General features: G+C 33.6%; 1 protein-coding gene across 1 annotated transcript in view; it reads right to left on the minus strand.

Annotated features, from left to right (window-relative positions):
• Nucleotides 1–19,498, minus strand: part of Pnpt1 (polyribonucleotide nucleotidyltransferase 1) — a 46,496-nt gene that overhangs the window by 10,059 nt on the left and 16,939 nt on the right. Inside the window, exons 9-21 of the mRNA XM_027934572.2 lie at nucleotides 18,597–18,783; nucleotides 17,888–17,939; nucleotides 17,470–17,527; nucleotides 15,534–15,630; nucleotides 14,979–15,081; nucleotides 11,138–11,208; nucleotides 9,434–9,470; nucleotides 6,900–6,966; nucleotides 6,701–6,790; nucleotides 5,572–5,625; nucleotides 990–1,096; nucleotides 480–551; nucleotides 321–384 (exon numbers count right to left, since the gene is read on the minus strand). Of these exons, the coding sequence (XP_027790373.1) occupies nucleotides 321–384; nucleotides 480–551; nucleotides 990–1,096; nucleotides 5,572–5,625; nucleotides 6,701–6,790; nucleotides 6,900–6,966; nucleotides 9,434–9,470; nucleotides 11,138–11,208; nucleotides 14,979–15,081; nucleotides 15,534–15,630; nucleotides 17,470–17,527; nucleotides 17,888–17,939; nucleotides 18,597–18,783 (1,059 nt within the window). The remainder of the gene's footprint in view (nucleotides 1–320; nucleotides 385–479; nucleotides 552–989; nucleotides 1,097–5,571; nucleotides 5,626–6,700; nucleotides 6,791–6,899; nucleotides 6,967–9,433; nucleotides 9,471–11,137; nucleotides 11,209–14,978; nucleotides 15,082–15,533; nucleotides 15,631–17,469; nucleotides 17,528–17,887; nucleotides 17,940–18,596; nucleotides 18,784–19,498) is intronic.

Consider the following 19,498-nt stretch of genomic DNA (forward strand, 5'->3'; position numbering starts at 1 on the left):
GTGGTCAAACCCAGCATCTCACGCATACTAGGCAAGCACTCTACCATTGAATTATATCCCTAGCCATATGAAATTCCATATATTTACATTTGTTTGTATTTTTTTTAAATTGGTACTTGGGATTGAACCCAGGGACACTTTGCCACTGAGCTATAACCCCAGCCTGTTACTCTTTATTTTGTGACAGGGTGTCACTAAGTTGTCAGCTGGGATTATAGGTGTGCACCATGATGTCTGGCTGAAATTCCATTTTTTAAAGGAAATATCTCATAATAAGTCTAATGAAAATTATTGTTCCAGTTGACTAGACACTGGCTTACCTGATGCTTGCTGAATGGCTTCCATTACAATTTTCATTGGTATTCCAGGTAATTTAATATCAGCCTAATATGGAAGGGCCAAAAATAAATGAATAAAAACACTGATTCATAATATTATTTAAATTTACAAAAATGAGACAAAGTACGTTTTAAAAATACCTGTAATGCAGTTATTCCCTTATTAGTACCAGCTATTTTGAAATCCATGTCTCCATTGTAATCTTCAATTCCCTTTACGAATTTAAGAAATTATGAAAAAATTTTAAACAAAAACAAAATTCACCCATAGTCACTGTACAAGAATTTTAAAACATAGCCTTAGAAGTAAACCATGTCCTCTAAGACTAAACATAAAGAAAAGTCTCCTATATTAACTGCTGCTTCCAATTTGTGGCTTTTTAAAGATACAAATATTTTCAACAGAAACATTATTTTTAGATCATGCCTTTCACAATAAATGTGTAAGAATTAATTTACAAATTATCCTAAAGCAAGTCATTATGGATACCTATCCTGTAATATATATTTTTAACATATCCTTTAAAATCCAAGGCAATATACAGAAGATAAAAGTAAGAATCACTTGACCTCTATTCTTTGAGAACCAGCATTCTTCTAAGCATATGCTATTTTTGAAGTATTTATATTTAAAACTGGGAATATACTTGCCAGAATATCTGTCAGCAAACGATAATCTTCTATTTCACCCTTCTCAGGATTGCTTTTGGTGACCAATCCTATTGCTACACCTGCAACAGCAGATGAAATTGGAACCCCTAGAAGTGAGAAAAGATAATTTTGTGTAATGTGTATATCAACCTAACACATATTTATTTATTCTGTTGACATTTATTTTAATGAAAGGGGATGATGTTTCCTAAATAGACAATCATGAGAGCTAAGTTGGAAAGGTCTTAACAGATCCTCTAACTACCTCATTTCTTATGGAAACTATAATAAAGTCCCTTAAAACAACTTTAAGAGGTAATCCTATATTTGGCATAAACCTTTATCAAAATTGCAAACTTTATAACTCAAATGACTCATTGCTTTTGGTGTCTTCTTTTTGTTGAAAAATAAGCATATATTTGGTGTGTTCTTCTAGCCTGAACCCCTCATTGGCACCATTGATAGAACCTCCCAGAAAATTTCTGTGCACAAGTATAAATGTAAACATAATTTTAAAAAAAGGTTTTTTGTAGTTGTAGATGAACAGAATGCCTTTATTTTCATGTGGTGCTAAGGATCAAACCCAGTGTCTCACACATGCTAGGCAAGTACTCTACCACTGCTACAGCCCCAGCCCTAAATTTTTATTTTCTTTATTCATGGGAGCAAGGTATAGGCATTTGTTACTCTGCACATACCCTTTTTTAATTAACAACTTATCTTGGATAATGATTCATTTCACTAACAAAGCTCTACTTTATTTCTTTGAATGACTGCATACTACTCATCATATATATTTTTTCCACATGTTCCATATATTTTTATAAGTCATAAACAGAAATAAAATTGCTGAATTAAAAGATATTTGTAGGGCTGGGGTTGTGGCTCAGTGGTAGAGTGATAATGGTCTTAAGGAGATAAGGTTGGACAGTGCCTTGCATGTGTGAGGCACTGGGTTCAACTCTCAGCACCACATACAAATAAATAAAATAAAGGTCCATCCACAAATAAAAAATATTTTAAAAAAAAGTATTTGTATTTTATACTTGCTATACTGTCACATTATGTATAAAAGGATACATGCTATCCTAAATTGTACCTAACTCTTGTTACACTTTTTGATCCCTGTCAACCTAAGGAGCAAAAATGGTTACTTATTTTTAAATTTGATTTGTTTTCAATAAGTGTGGTTGAACACATGCATGTTTGTAAGCCTACTTACATATCTTATTTTGAAGAATTGCCTGTTTATGGTCTTCAACCACTTTTTACATAGTAATCTTTTCCTGTTTTGTTTGTTCATTTTGTTTATAGTGACTTTTTTCTGGGTAGAATTTTAAAAATTTATGTAATCCTGGCTCCTGGATTTTGCTTAAAAAGGCATTCGTCTCTAAGATTTTGATAAAATCTTATTTCATTAAAAAAAAGTATGTTTTTATTACTTGTAACTTATTTTTAGCATAAAGGAATGTGATTAAAAAAACCTTAAAGGTACAAAAAGATGAAAAGATATTAGCAATTCAAAGAAATAATACAAATGTGTACAGGACACACAGGGAATAAATAATGAACTAGGGGGATGTGGCTCAAGCGGTAGCACGCTCGCCTGGCATGCGTGCGGCCTGGGTTCGATCCTCAGCACCACATACAAACAAAGATGTTGTGTCTGCCAAAAACTAAAAAATAAATATTAAAAATTCTCTCTCTCTCTCTCGCTCACACGTCTCTCTTTAAAAAAAAAAAAAATAATGAACTAGGTTGAAGGTAACTGACTCAGAGAAACTCTCATCTCATTTGGATGAGAAATGGAAGCTCCATAAAAACAAGGGCTATTTTATTAATAACCATGTCCCATCTGGTTTTAAAGACTGTGCAATGTTATGAAACAGTATAGTATGTTTCTAAGTGTACTAATGGTAGAGTGCTTGCCTAGCACAAGGCCTTGGGTTTTTCTACCTTAGTACCACCACAAAAAGGAAAGAAAAAAAATCTCCTGAAAGAAGATAATGGAGAACTTGAAATATTCTGAATGTCATATTTTGAGTCTGCTTTTTAACTTTTTTTCTTTTGAGTAAGGCCAACTTAGATAATGGCCTTAAGGGGATAAGGTTGGACAATCTAGGAGGTGAAGGGACAGAAAATCTGGAAAGCCAGCAGGGAGATTGCTGCAAAAGAAGAAATGATGTGGACTTGAACTAAAGTAATAGCAATAGGTACTTCAGTAGTTAAGGGAAAGGATATTTTTCTAAAATTTTGGAAGATATGGGCTGGGGATGTGGCTCAAGCGGTAGCGTGCTCGCCTGGCATGCGTGCGGCCCGGGTTCGATCCTCAGCACCACATACAAACAAAGATGTTGTGTCCGCCGAAAACTAAAAAATAAAAATTCTCTCTCTCTTAAAAAAAAAAAATTCTGGAAGATAAACAGATCTTTGTGACTTTGAGAGAATGTAAGAAATGAGAGAACTGTTGATTCTGGCATGAATGTCATCGTTGCTTTCTACCAAGATGAATACAAAAGGAAAACTATTTAAATTAGAGTGACTCAATTTTAAATGAATTAAAATATATATTATGCTGTGGGGGACGTTAGCTAGAGATGTCCAAGAGGCAGTTTATATGGATCCACGACTTGGCAAAGAGAGCTAGGTTGAAGGGGTAAATATTTAAGTCATAATCATTATAGTGGTAGTTAAAACACTGAATATAGGTGAGATTGCTTAGAATGTCATCCTGAAGTTTTTATCATTACATCACTGCCAGGATGCGTTTTTCTTTAGAACAAAAGATTTGAATTAAAGCTTAAACACAGGGATTCTATCACTGAGCTACATTCCCAGTCGTTTTTTAAATTTTATTTTTAGAAATGGTCTAAGTTGCCAAGGTTAGCCTCAAACTTGTGATCCCTATGCTTTAGCCTCCAGTGTAGCTGGGATTACAGATATATGCCACCATGCCCAGCATGATGTCTCTTATTTTATCTTTTGATTAATCTTTTTCAGAAGTTTTTCTGTTTTCCAATATAATATTTGGATGAGAAATGCAAGCTCCATAAAAGCAAGGGCTATTTTATTAATAAACCACGTCCCAAGAGCTTAGATCAGTGTTTGGCTCACAGCACACAGATTTGTTTAATGCATACATGAAGATGAAAACCAGTAGCAGAATATTACCACCTATCTTGTATATTACATTTTCCTTCAGTGAACACAACTAGAAAAAATTCCTTATGCATTTTTTCTTTTGTTTAGCCTGATCCAAGTTTTAATTTTTCTGAAATATTTCTATTATATATTCATACTATTTCATTTCACCTTTGGTTGTCTTCCTTTCCACCTTTCACATATATACTGTAAATGTGTGAAATTATTAGAGAATTCCTTTGTAGCCTCTTTAGGTTCCTTTCCTTTTTCTTCTTCTTTTTTCCCCCGGGTACTGGGAACTAAATTTAGGGCCTTGTGTATAGTAGGTGAGTACTCTACTGCTGAGCTTCATACATCCCCAGCCCCCCTTTCTTCTTAAATAACATCAGTGGTACCTATATGGTAGAAACTGATAACTAGTTTTGAGAGCATAACATGCCAACTTTTTCTCTTCTAGTATTTCAGACCCAGGATGAACCACTCACATTCTATCTTCCTAAAATTCTATGTACACTTTTGGAGTAGCACAATCTCAAAGGTTACATGTTGACTTTCTCTAAAGGGCCCTAATCCTTCTGTTACTAATCAAAAACTTCTCTGGTGGTTGGAATCAATTCTGGGGCTCTACTTTTTGGAAGGTAAGAAAATTCCCTGGGTCACTGTAATGGTCAATTGAATAGTCAGCTTGATTGGATTAAGAGATGCTGAGGATTAAAAGGCTCAACAGGGTGTCAATGAGGGTACGTCTAGGAATGATTGGCATTTGGGATAGCCAATTGAAATGGAGATCCTTCCTGAGCATGGGCAGCACCATCTAATAGGATGATGAGTTGGATGGAATAAAAGTTGGAAGAACAAGGAAGCAGCAGCAGACGCAAGCTCCATTCTTCTTGAACAGGTTCTTGATTGATGCTGTAATTATCTGAGGATATCCGACTCTCACTTCTTCACTCTTCCGAAGCAGACTCTGCCAGTGATTCTCCAGAAGCCTTCTGTCTTGTACTAGGGTAGGGTAGCACTGTTGATCCCTCTTGTTCTGGGGCATTAGCCTCTTAGAATGTGCTGCTACTGGTTCTTCCAGCTCTCCAGCCTGTAGATGGCCATTGTGAACTATCCAGCTTCTGGTCCCATAAGCCAACCTAATAAGTCCCCTTTTTGTAATTATACTTCCTGTTGATTCGGCTCCTTTAGAGAACCTTGACTAATACAATCACTAAGACAAGTAATTCTCAGTGTACTGCTTTTATCTAAAAATAAGAATTCCAAAAAATATCTGGATATTTGAAGGATTACTTTTGCTACTATCTTACCTTTGGCCTGGCTTGGTAATCTATAATCTGACTTCAAGTCTTACTAAAATTCAGTTTTAAAGGAACCTTATATTTTATGCTAATCAAATTAAGTATAAAGTAATAGCAATTTTGAGACACAATTCTTTTACCTGCATCCATTAATGCCAAACTTCCACCACATGCAGATGCCATAGAAGATGACCCTATCAAAACAAAAGACTTGCTTTATAATATACTGATTTTTTTATTTAAAAAATGTAGAATATTGTTACATTAATGATATCTTTATTTCTTTTTCTCGTTTTTTTGGTACTGAGAATTGAACCTTGGAGGCACTCAACCAGTGAACCACATCCTCAGTCCTTCAAGACAGGGCCCTCACTAAGTTGCTAAGGCTAGCCTTGAACTATGACCCTCCTGCCTCAGCCTCTTGAGTTGCTGGAATTACAGGCATGTGTACTTCAATAGTTTCTTTAAAAATATTCAATAGCCTTTTCATCCTACTTTTTTTTTTTTTGGTACCAGGAATTGATCCCAGGGACAGTTAATCTCTGAGCCACATCCCAGACCTTTAAATTTTTTTTTTTCTTTTAAAATTGTGAGATAAGGTCTTGCTAAGTTACTTAGGGCCACTCTTAAGTTGCTAAGGCTGGCTTTGAACTCAGGATCCTCCTGGTTCAGCCTGATTACAGGCATGCACCATGGCACTCAGCTTCTTCCTACTTTTCAGAAGTGGTTAAAATCAAGTTCTTGGGCTGGGATTGTAGCTCAGTGGTAGAGCGCTTGCCTAGCATGTGTGAAGCACTGGGTTTGATTCTCAGTACCACATATAAATAAATAAAATAAAGGTCCATGGACAATTAAAATAAATTCCTAAGCCACCAACTACAGAGTTACATGGCCCAATATAGTAGGTGTTAGCCATGTGTGGCTACTTAGTGTTCCCTGTCTAATGAGTCACTGTATTTTTGCCCCTTTTCTTTCTAAGCTGGCCTTGTTCTATGTTTTGTCAAAAATGAACAAATGACCCATATTGGATTGATTATAACAGATACAAAAAGAAAAATACTTGTCTTACACTGATTTACAAAGAGTTCATTAGCTAAGAACAGAGACTCAAAACAAATAATAGGCTCAAGTTTATGATCAACCAAACACAGTTTTTCATGCAATAGGTTTGGGCCCTGTGGTAATAAACATCTTGTAACATTACTTTTGAAAAGTTAAGAATATAACAGGGAATCTGGTCTTTTCCACTAGGGAAAAAATAATACATACCGTTCGACTCTAAGACTTCAGATGTCACTCTTATGGTAAAAGGAAAATCTTTGGGAATAACAGGATATAAAGCTTTCTCAGCAAGAGCACCTAAGTTAGAATAAAAAACAGTAAGTAAAAAATATATTAAAAACAATAGGCAAAAGTGTACTAAAAAGTCTCTGTAAAAACACCATAAAAGTTTATAGATTATACTCACCATGCCCAAGCTCTCTTCTATTTATGCCAGTGACTTTGCCAATTTCATTAGTTGCATAAGGAGGAAACTTCAAAGAAAACATATATATATAACCAACATGGAAAGATGCCCAAGATACATTACCAAATGAATAAAACAAATTACAAAACAGTAAAATCCCAATTTTTTTTAAAACAAAAGTAGGTTCATTTATGCCAGAACATGTTGGGTATAAATCTAAAATAAACTGCTAAAAGTAGCCATCTGTAGTGTGTAAAACTATGTTCTAGGAAGTGAATGATTATAGAGATAGACAACATAAATTTCCATACTGTTTAATACTAACAATAACAAAGTATCTTTTTGTAATAATAATAAAATATATATATTTAAGAAGTACACATCGAGGAAATAAATATCACTTTGATAAGGGTTTTATTTTACCCAGAGGTTATAAACTGTTTTGTTTTGATAGAAATGTTATCTGCAAGGTATACAAATTAGTTGATCATTTAAAAATTGAAGCTGCCCCATAAAAATCTGAAATTCCAATTTAACAAAAATTTTTAAAAGGATCAATAGGGAGGCTAAGGAAGGAGGATTCTAAGTTCAAGGCCAGCCTCAGCAACTAAAGGAGGCCCTAAGCAACTTACTGAGACTCTGTCTTAAAATAAAACAAACAGCAATAATTCAAGAATCGGATCAAACCCCTGGATCTAGCAGTCAATTTGCAGGAAATAGAGGAGAGAGAGGAATATGCTGACATATACCATGAGTATGCAATCAACAATGCCCAGATCAAATGGCTTTGGACTTTAGTAGATAGATTGTAAAGAAAGTGATGGAGTAGAAATGCACAGATTAAAAGACTTAAAGAAATATCACATATAAGAAAAATTGACAAGTCTAAAGTATCTATGGATATACACTGAAAATGTAAAGAAATGGTTACTATGAAACTCAGGAGAAGGGGCTGGGGATGTGGCTCAAGCAGTAGCGCGCTTGCCTGGCATGCGTGCGGCCCGGGTTCGATCCTTAGCACCACATACAAACAAAGATGTGTCTGCCGAAAACTAAAAAATAAATATTAAAAAAAATTCTCTCTCTCTCTTTAAAAAAACAAATAAAAATAAAAAAATAAAACTTAGGAGGACAGTTGGTACTTTTAGGGGAAAATGGTTGTTGAGACTGGGATGAAAAACATGGGGAAGATTCAGAGGTGGCTGGTGATATATTCCCTGACTTGAGTGGTTGTTAAAAGGGTGTTTGCCTTGTAAAAACTCACTGTCATCTTCTGTTTTATATGGTTTACAGAGGGTCTTAAAAATGGAATAATATGGCAATAATAGCCCATTTCTTTTCTGGCTTCCCCTTTCATCCTGTTCCACAGTTAAAAACCAGAGATGCATTTTCCACAACTGTCCTTTCTAGATTATCACATGCTCACTAGTTAATGACAAAGGATGTGCTTTATTCAATTATAATTCCTCTCTGGCTTTCTGTAGCTTCTGGATATATCTAGAACAGTGTATTTTTAAGGGATTCAGACCAGTGATAATCTTCCGGTTCATTGCTATTTGCAGCAAATACTTTCTATATAATATATTCTGTATTTTTGTTACTGGGGATTGAACCCAGGGGTACTCCACCACTGAATTATATCCCCAGTCCTTCTTTATTTTATGACAAGGTCTCAGTAGAGCACAGTGGCACATGCCTATAATCTCAGCAACTCAGGAGGTTGAGACCCTGTAACAAAATAAAAAATAAAAAGGGTTGGGGATGTAGCTTAGTGGTAGAGCATCCCTGGGTTCAATTCCCAGTACCAAAAAAAAAAAGACAGGGTCTTGCTAAATTGCTGAGGCTGGCCTTGAATTTACAATCTTCCTATCTCAGCCTCCTGAGTTGCTGGGATTACATTTACGGGTCACTGTGCCCGGCTATAATATGTTCTCTATTGATTATAGCAGGTTTGCCTAAGGTGAAATATTGGGATTCTAGGCAGTCAACAGTGTTATCCAAAAGTGAAGTAACTTATTACTTTATACTAGCTTCCCATAGCATATACCTCAAGTAATAAAATCAAAGAATTATATTTTATATCTAGTCCCTTAGAATTAGTTGTAAAGATCAATCACAAACTTAATCATATATAATGACTTCATATAAAGAACAATGTTAATTACCTTAGATCATTTACTCATCAACTAAGTAAACATGAACATTTAAATGAGCTAATGGGATTGGGTGATTTTTTAAATCAAATTTGAAATGCTCCACTTTTGTTTGACACACGTTAGGTATAACTCTCTTACCTAAAACAGCACTGTCTAATAATATACTTTCACTTTTATGTATGACTCAGAATAAGAAGTTACTGTACTATCTTCTGTATGCAATAAAATAGCCCCTAAAGTAACTTAACAAATGTATGATAAAATGTTAATGGGATAATTTAGGTAGTAAAGATAAGAAAATTCACTGCAAAATTCTTTCAATGGTGCTGTATCCTAGAAATTTTCCACAATTAATGTTGGGGAAAAAATTCACCTTACCTCATAGTGTAGCATGAAATTTTTGTCTTTTATCCCACTATAAACAAAAAGCATAATATTAAAAACATTATAGGGATAAATTTATTTCATTAAATAAATTTCAATATATTTATTTCAATAGACAACTAAAAAAAAAAGATTTAAGAGCATCTGAAAAAAACCTGGATATTAATGAGAGTTGGTTGAAACAGAAAACATGAAGAATTAGATGAACGAGAGAGGATATATAAGTGTGTGTGTGTATAAAATATATACATATTTTTTTCTCCTTCTTTTGAGATAGGGTCTTGCTATGTTGTCCAGGTGGGTCGTGAACTTCCAGGGCTCAAGAGACCCTCCTGCCTCAGACTCCCAAGTATCTGAGAGATGGTATTTTTTTCCCTGTGACTTATGAATTAATTCTACAAGTACTCAGGAAAACGATTTTGCTTCAAATACCCTTAAATATTAGGTTTGAATAGTATGGAAGAAGACATATATTTTTAAACATTAGTAATAACTGAGAGAATATTAAATGCTATAAAACACAATAGTTCAATCTCAGAATTATAATCTTTCTCTTCTTAGTCACCCTGCAAAATGAAAATTGGTAACTAAAATGATATAACACAACAACCAGAAGATCTGTCAGGCAAACACAAACATCTTTTCAGGGTTGGGAAAAAGAACTACTGTCAAAATATCTGGAAAAATGGTAAAAAAATAAGGATGAGAAGAAACAATTCCTGGAGGTAGGAAACTAGGTTTATTATGAATAGTCACATAGTAGGGTCAAAGAACAGATGATGCCCACTTTGCGTAGAATAAGCAAAACACACTTATCTGTGTAGAAATCACTGGCCCATTTTACAAAAAAAAAAAGGAAACCAAAGGCCAGATGGATGAGTGATGTGTGTTCCCTCATTTATACAATTATAGATGTAAGACTAGAATATATAGAAAAGAGAAAGGAGTCAAAAGTGAAAAAGTGCAGGGCAACCCAGTTTGGGCTCAAATATTTGATAAAATATAGACTAATTATTAGGATGAACATTCCAGCCTTATATATAATTTTTGTCAGATACAAAAAAAAAAAAAACCAACTAGAGTAACTCCTGAAATACTAGAGATTATCCTTGTTAGTAGGGCAGTAAGAAGAGGAAAGCAAGGAAGCAGGCTTTCCCTATTAGCCAATGAGGAAAGAAAGTAGTTCCAGGACTCTGAAGTGGTGGTGCTGTAGGGCTTGATCATCTAATAGTGACTGACGTGATTTTACTACTGATGTTTTAGAAACAGGAGGAGAGTCAGTATTTCTGAACACAAAATCACAATGTGGCTTGGATTACATTTTTCATTAACAGCCTCCAGATTATTCTCAGCAACTGGGACTTTTGCCAATTTATTTGTTCTCTAATTTAAAATAGAAAAACTAATCCATTCAAAATTACCTAGAAAATCGGTTGTGAGGAATGATTCTAGAGGCAGAGAATAATCTAAATGTATTCACATTAAATAATTAAGTTTGTTCCAATTACGTGTTCAAAACCAATAATTTAGAAGAAAATACAACACATGCACACACAAATTCCTTGAAATTCTGACTTCATAAACAGAATAAAGTACAGAGATACTGGTTAAAAAAGTAATAATGACTAATAATATAACACATGAGCTTTAATTCTTTATAGGAACATCACAAAATAACACTGGAAAAACATAACTTACTTTATTGCTGTTATAATTCGGTCTGATTTAATACTAGATTCTAATGAATCAAACGTAACAGTACAAAGCACCTAAAAAAGAAGGAAAAATTTCTTGGGCTTTAATGCACTAATGACAAAGATAAAAACAACAACAAAAATACACATTTTGTGTTTTGGGGGGTCTTTGTGCATCCTCTACTGCTGAGCTACACCCTTAGCTCAAAAATAAAAGTGAAGAACCCAATTAACTTTTTCAAAAAAAGGTAATAAATACATTCTATACAATACTGGCCATGACACTTAATATAGTAAATACTTATTCATTCTCTGTATATTCAAACTGTATGTAAAACTGAATAATCCAAAGGTCTAACATCATCATATAGACTACATATATAAAACACACAACTTAGGCATGTTAGGGAGGAAGAAGGAAGAAGAAAGAAGAAATATTTTAAAAAACTATGTACTAGTCCAAAGAAGCCTCAACAAAGGTGCAATCAATGAAACAGACTGCTTAAAAAAAAAAAAAAAAAGTCAATCTTCTTTGGAGGAATATAACATAATTCAGAAATGCTACAATGCATCATTAACAGGTTCAGGATACATTCTAAAGAAACAGGAAACAAGGCCCAATCTCAAGACAAAAGATACAGAATGGAGACTGATTTTAGTTAAGATGTTAGATTAGCAGGGCAGGTGTAAGGGTACATATCTATAATCCCAGCCTCTTAAGGAGGCAGAAGGATCACAAGTTCAGGGCTAGTGGAGGAAATTTAGTGAGACCCTGTCTCAAAAAATAAAAGGGGCTGGGGATGTAGCTCAGTGGTAAAGTGCCCCTGGGTTTCACCCCTAGTATCAAAAAACCAAAAAAACAAAACAACAACAATAACAACAACAACAAAAAAAAATACAAAAAACAACACCACCATCATCAACAACAAAACAGGAGACTGATAAAAGACTTTCAACAGCTCTAATAATTATACTGAAGGACATAAAGAATTAACAGAAGCTGGGCATGGTGGTACATGCCTGTAATCCCAGAGGCTTGGGAGGCTAAGGCAAGAGAATCAAAACTTCAAAGCGAGTCTCATCAACTTAGTAAGGTCCTAAGCAACTTAGCAAGACCCTGTCTCAAATTAAAAAATAAAAAAATAAATTAAAAAAAAAAATACAGGCTGGGGATGTGGCTTAGTGATTAAGTGCCTCTGGGTACAATCCCTGGTATAAAACAAAGCAAAACAAAACAAAAACCAAAAATTCTAGAACTGAAAAATGTATTACTTCATAATTGAAAGGAGATGAAAAGTCAATGAACATGAAGATAGATTAATAGAAATTGCCCAAGTGGCTAGGGGTGTAGCTAGTGGTAGAGCACTTGCCTCACATGTGCAAGACCCCGATTTCCATCCCTAGTAACACTACCACAAGAAAAAAAAAAAAAGCCCAATTTGAAGAAGAAGGGGAAAAATACACATTCTCAGAGACCTATGGTATAATATCAAACAGACTATCATAGTGTATATGTAATCCCAGAAGGAGAGAAAAAGAGAATAAGGAATAAAAAATAGTAGTTCAAATATTTCAAGCTTGGCAAAAAAAAAAGATAAAAAATTATGGATTCAAGCTTAAAATTCTAAGCAAGATAAATCCAAAGAAAATTTTGCATGGTCATACTGCTAAAAACCAAAGACAAAGAGCAAATCTTGAATGTGCCCATTTGAAAACAATAAATAACATGCAAGAAACAGGGATTTAAATGAGTTCTTTCTTTTTCGATACTGGGGATTTAGTCTACAGGTGCTTTACTACTGAATTACATAAGTTCAATCACATCATAATTAAACTAAACACAGATTGGATAAGTATCCAGTTAAAAGACAGACTATCAGAATAAATAACAAAAGAATGAATAATACTAGAGATACCTTAAAAATGTTATTAAAGAGCATAAAAGAAAACTTGAATTAAGACTGATTTGAATTGTAAAAAATGTCATTTCTCTTAGAATTAACAGGTTAAATTCAGTGCAATTCCAATAAAAAACCCAAGGACTTTTTTTTTCTTTTGAGAATGTGATATAATTCAAAATTCAAACGAAGGAACAAATCTGCTTGAATAGCTTAAGACAATTTTGAGGGAGGAGGAAGCAAAAACGGCAAGATTTGCTTAAGACATTTATATAAACTCCAAGACCACTATAATTAAAATAATTTGACACTGGCCCAGGAAATTCACAAAATAATAGAACAGAACATAGTTTAAAAGTTAATAGAAAAAATAAAAAAGGAGACGCATAAATTTTGACTCTGAGGTAAAATATGATTCTTTTTTCTTTTTGCAGTACTAGCTATTGAACCCAGGGGTGCTTTACCACTGACCAGTAAGCTATATCTCCAGTCCTTTTTTAAAATTTTGAGGCAGGGTCTTACTAAGTTGCCTAGGCTGGCCTTGATCTTGTGATCCTTGTACTTGAGCCTCCCAAGTCACTGGGATTATAGGTAGGCACCACGGCTCCCAACAAGAAACGATTCTTTAATAAAACTTTAAAAATAGAAGTAATGAAAGTGAAAATGACAAAGATTAACTACATCAAAACTAAAAGTTTCAGGTTTTTTCTACATGTAGAGAAGGGTATCAAGCAAAATTAAAAAGCAAACAACAAAGAACATCTACATAAAGTTTGGTTTGTTACTAGAATAGATTAATGTTTAAAACACAAAAGAGATTACTGCAAAATAGAAGGTAAAATACAGGCCATATTAAAAATAGAAAAAAAAATTTGATCAAAGGCCAAGGACAGGAAATTCACAAAACAGCACACCTGAAGCAAGGGCACCACATTTTACAACTCTAGGGACAGTGCACTTGAGGCGCACAGTCCCCCAGGGTATGGTTTACACAGTGACTATGTTCATTGGTTATATCGAAATTCTGAGTCTTACTAGTAAACAGGGAAATACAAATTAAAACATCATGATACTATTTTTTAATACCTTTCTGACTGGTAAAATTAGTTACTAATGTGAATAATTTTTAAGAAAGAGGTAGACGGCATAATACCATACACAGAACAATGGGTACATGTGTTGGTTTAAATAAATTAACTGCTGGCAAACTATGTGAAATATAAGGGAGTATCTATGTAAAGAAAAAGAATGGGGCTGAGGTGAAGGCTAATGGAGAAAACAAATGAGGGCCATGATCAGACCCCAAACAATAACATGCCATAAACTGAGGAGTATGAGTAACTCAATTTTGTGCACTTAAAATAAAAATATAATAAAAATACCTAATAATTTACAACATGCCAATTATAGTAACAAAAGCAGATCAGCAGTTGTATAGAGGAAACAGGAAGAAGGGATTAAAAACAGGCAAGAAACTTTTGGGTGTGATTGCTATGTTCATCATCTTGACTATGGCAATCTAAAAACTTAGGCAATCATACACTTAAAACATATATAATTTACAGGATAGAAATGATACCTCAAAAAACTCTTAAGCCAGGTACAGTGGCATACACATGGCCAGTAATCCCAGTAATCTGGCAGGCCGAGGCAGGAGGATTGCAAGTACATGACAGCTTTAGCAACTTAGTGATATCCTGTCTCAAAATAAAAAATAAAAAAGGCTGGGATATAGCTCAATGGTAAAGTGCCCCAGGGTTCAATTTTTAATATAGAAAACCAAACCAAACCAAAACAAAAAACCTGTTAAAATCATATTTTAAAAAATCCGACATTAATCTGAATAATATATTCCATATAATGAAAATTATAGCATCTATAAAATGTACTTCTAGATCTAATTAAACATTCCTAATTCAGCATGTAGTTTTTTAAAACATGTATTACCTGTGTTTGTCCCCTTTGAAATAATGCTGATCCATGAAGAGTTTTAAACATATCTACCTCACAACTTATATTCCTAAGTGAAGTCAAATCGCGTCCATCACACCTATAGTCATAAATAAAATAAGTAGTAAAGCTGTGTTGGAAGTCAGAAAAATCACATAACATTTCTTTATCTCTACCAAGAAGTTCAACTCCAGCTGCATATCATAAAACCCTGTGGATCTTTAAAAAACAATACAAATACCTGGGCTCCATCCTAAATCCCACCGAATCAAAACGTCTGGGGTTGTGGCCTATGTAACTGTTTTGTTAGTACTGTTACTGCACATCTGCAGGTAACTGTGATGTTCAGGCAAGGCTGTGAAGCATGGCTGGACACACAAAGCCCAAGAGAGTCACATATCCACATATTCTTTCTTTGATACAATTTACACAATAACTATTATTCTTTACTTTCCACTTAAAAATCAGTTCCTTCCTTTGAGTAAACAGCCACTTTCAAGGTAACTTGCAGAAACAGTACATACTTCACTTCTATCAAGAGGGTATGTTTACCTTTTGTATTCATTCAAAATAATACTTCTGAAAACCTCCTTCGCAACAACATTGAAGGATTCTATTATTTCATATGGATCGACATCTGGAAATGTTTCTGGAGGAAAAAAAAGAAAGAAATCAAAACAAAGGTTTTCTTTTCTGAAAGGCAGATTTCTCCAAAGTTCACAGAATCAAATCAATTACTAAGGGAGTAAGCCAAGGGGGTTGACTGAGTATTTGGTCCTCAGGCAAACAAAAGTAGATAAATCAAATGTTCTCAAGCAAGTGAGACTCACCAAATATTAATCCCTTAAACGTGTTGTGATTGGGAACTTAGTTAGCTTATATCATGTCACCTGATACACCGAGTCAACCATATTGTTAAAAGGTTTAACTGACAATATTAAGAGTAGTCATCCCACTCTTTTTTGCCTTGAGAACTTTTACTTAATCTTCTAATTAAGAAATAATTTTCTTTATATATTACAAATTCCAAACAACAAGTTTTTCAGTTAACATTACCAAGTGCTTTCATATAGACACTTCACAAGTTGCTTTTTAAAAATGCCTTTAATCTTCATAACAATTTATGAGGTAAATTTATTATTATCCCTTTTTACAGAAGAAAAAGCTAAGGCTTGAGGAAGTAAACTGCCTGAGATAACACAGACATAACTATTACAGCTGTGACCTGAATATAGATCTGTCTGCCTCAATGGCTTATGCTTTTAAATATTGTTATTTTACTTCATTAATTTCCTTGTCTCTCCTTCCATCTCTTTTTTTAAAAAATATTTTTCTAGTTATAGTTGGGCACAATACCTTTATTTTATTTGTTTATTTTTATGTGGTGCTGAGGATCGAACCCAGCGCCTTGCACGTGCTAGGAGAGCGCTCTACCGCTGAGCCACAACCCTAGCCCTCTCTCTTTTTTTGAGATGTTGCCCAGGCTGGGTTCAAACTCATGATTCTCTTGCCTCAGCCTTTCAAGTAGTTGGGATTATAGGTGTGCACTGCCATTTCTGGCTATATCAAATATTAGGTACTGTTCTCTCAAGTCTTTGATTTACTAAATAAATGTATAACTTTAAAGTAAACTGAACATAAGAAATGGCAATAAAAAAAGAGATAATATATTAAGTATCCTATCTCATCAGGCAAGAATAACTTTTAATATTATACTTCAATATGAATTTTTATGCTTTAACTGGGTTGAACATGGAAAGAATAAGTAACAAAATACTTACAATGTTATACTACCAATTCAGAAAATAATGACATATAATACAAAAAAAAAACCTCATAAAACCTTTCTTTTTAAATAAGATAACATGAATTATACAGCTTTTCATTCTTAAAAACAAGATGAAATGTAGTGACAAAAGACTAAGTATTTCAGTGATTAATACAGATAATGGCATTAATATCATAGCTAATAGCAGAGTTTTAAAATAAGATACACACTCTTGTGAGAGAATGTCAGTGAAAAAATTAACAAGAACTCTCACACTTCCTTTGTATTCAGTTTATATGAGATTGATTATGTGCCAGGTACAAATGTAAATGATTTACTCATTTAATCTTCATAGACCAGGTATTACTGGTACTGCAGTTTCACAGATCAAACAGGAATTTTCAAAGCTATATTTTAGGGTTTCAAATGACAGGACGCAATGCTATCCATTTTAGAGGAAAAATATGACACAGAAAAGATACAAACATTTCATGTTCAATATTTACTAGGTGCTTACTCTGTATTAATTGTTGTGTTAGCTATATTTATAGAAATTAGTTTAACCCTGTGATGTTTCATTATCACAAATTTACTTAAGATAAAACCAAGGAGCAATGAGAATAACTGACTTTTTCTGAGAAATTTTTACCAATGACTGAAAAAAAACCAAAACTATATTATTTCCTTCAATTTTTTTCCAATTGAAAAAACAGAATTCACCCTTTAGTTGTTCCTCTGTATCTAATCTTATCTTGTTAACAGCTTCATCTCTGGAAATCTAAAAGAAAGTTAAGGTTCAGTTATTATATAAAACATGATAACATTTAACATTTCTATTTTTATATTGTAAGGGTACTCATATTTTTCTAATGACAATATTCTTTAAGAGATTAGATCTTGTCATTGATTTTTAAGAAATACTATTTGTTTTTCATTCAAATGTATTTGCAGACTTCCCTAAAAGTTGTATTAATTAATAATAGAAGAATGGAGAAGCAGACAGGTAAGCTTTTACTCAAGACTTTTGGCTGGAGATTTTTAATAAAAATAGGATAACAATTCATAAACAAAACTACATGAGTTATGACAAAAAATAATACTGGAACAATTGTACAAGACAAACTTCAGGTATACCTACTTTATCATGTTCATAATTTGTAAAAACTGCATAGAGTTTCTCCATGGCAAGTCTTTTTAAAATAGAAAATAAATGTTAGCATAATAATATTTGAAACAAGAGTTAATTTCTATTATTAGTGAAACAAATACTTAGTAAACTACAAATTATTTATAAACATTTCATTAAGAATTAAAAATATGGACATACTATTGTTTATCACTGCTAATCTGTCTACTACTTATGATATGGGAACACAAAAATCTTTACCTTTCAAGGCAAATCACTTATACATGTACTATGCTCCCCCTGCTTTGTCTTTAATTTTTTAATTAATTCCACCTGAGACTTATTCATGTGTGCCAGGCACTGTTCTAAATACTAGGCAAATAGTAGTAGTTTATACTTGATTTCTTTTTGAGAAATTCAACAATTTCCTAGATATTCAAATATCTATGCTTATTCTCTTTTTCCTGTCTGGGCACAGAGAGATACAGGAATTTTGTATATCTTGATAAAAGAAGTGTCTCTCCCACATTTAAGATTTCTCCTGGAAGAGCATGGGTTTTTCCTGTTTTAGACATTGGACAGGAATTTAGAGGATCAATATCTAAATCAGAAAAGTGTTATTTCTGAAGTAATGTATGGGTAGTGCTTCCATGCAAATTTTTTCCTTAAAGGAAATTAAATCTGGTGACAATCTGATATTTTGTGGTACAGATGTTCTTACTTATGAACATATTTCACAATCTCTTGTGAAGGGGTAAATATCTTCTGAGGTGTCCTCTTGGTAACACCAATTTCTTTCACCAACTGCTGGATGCCCTGAATTATTTGTTGGGTGTGTTTCACTCCCACTTTGATAGCATGGCAAAAGTCTTGCTGTAAAATGTTCTCTGCAGAGGCTTCCAACATGACTAAGAAAAACAAAAACAAAAGATGATAATTGTCATTGAAATGTTTATCAATACAGCATTTCAAGTACCATGATGTGACAAACAATACAGATCAATTTCATTCTGTGGTGATATATACACTTTAAAAAATTTCTTTCCTTAGAGTCAACCTACTTCCAAAATATGTACAATAGATGAATAAAGAAGTCTTGACATTTAAGTTTATATTCTCCTAAAATTTAATGAGGAATTTCCTATCCAAACCGAAACAGAAGCTGGGCATGGTGGTACACATCTGTAATCCCAGTGACTCAGGAGGCTGAGGCAGGAGCTTTACAAGTTCAAAGCCAGCCTCCACAAGTTATTAAGGCCCTGAGCAATTTAGTAAGATCCTATCTCAAAGTAAAAATTAAAAAGAGCTGGGAATGTGGCTCAGTGTTGAATCCCCATTACCAGAGGGGATTCAATCCCTATTACCGGGGGGAAAAAAGAAAAAGAAAATAAAAAACTTAGTAACTTTAGTATTAGCTTTATTAACAAAACTCAATCTTTCAAAGTATACAATAGCATTTACTTTTAATGTACATTTTTAAGTTAAATTTAAAAACATATAACATACTAGGTAACCAATAAATGTTTACCGTTTAACAATTATTTGAAGTGACCTCCTACTTAATTCTGACTCCTCACATTGTCTAATTCTTCCACAGGTGGGAAAATGAATGGGCTTCTACCA

The sequence above is a fragment of the Marmota flaviventris genome, chromosome 14, assembly GCF_047511675.1.
Source record: "Marmota flaviventris isolate mMarFla1 chromosome 14, mMarFla1.hap1, whole genome shotgun sequence".
Lineage (NCBI taxonomy): Eukaryota > Metazoa > Chordata > Mammalia > Rodentia > Sciuridae > Marmota > Marmota flaviventris.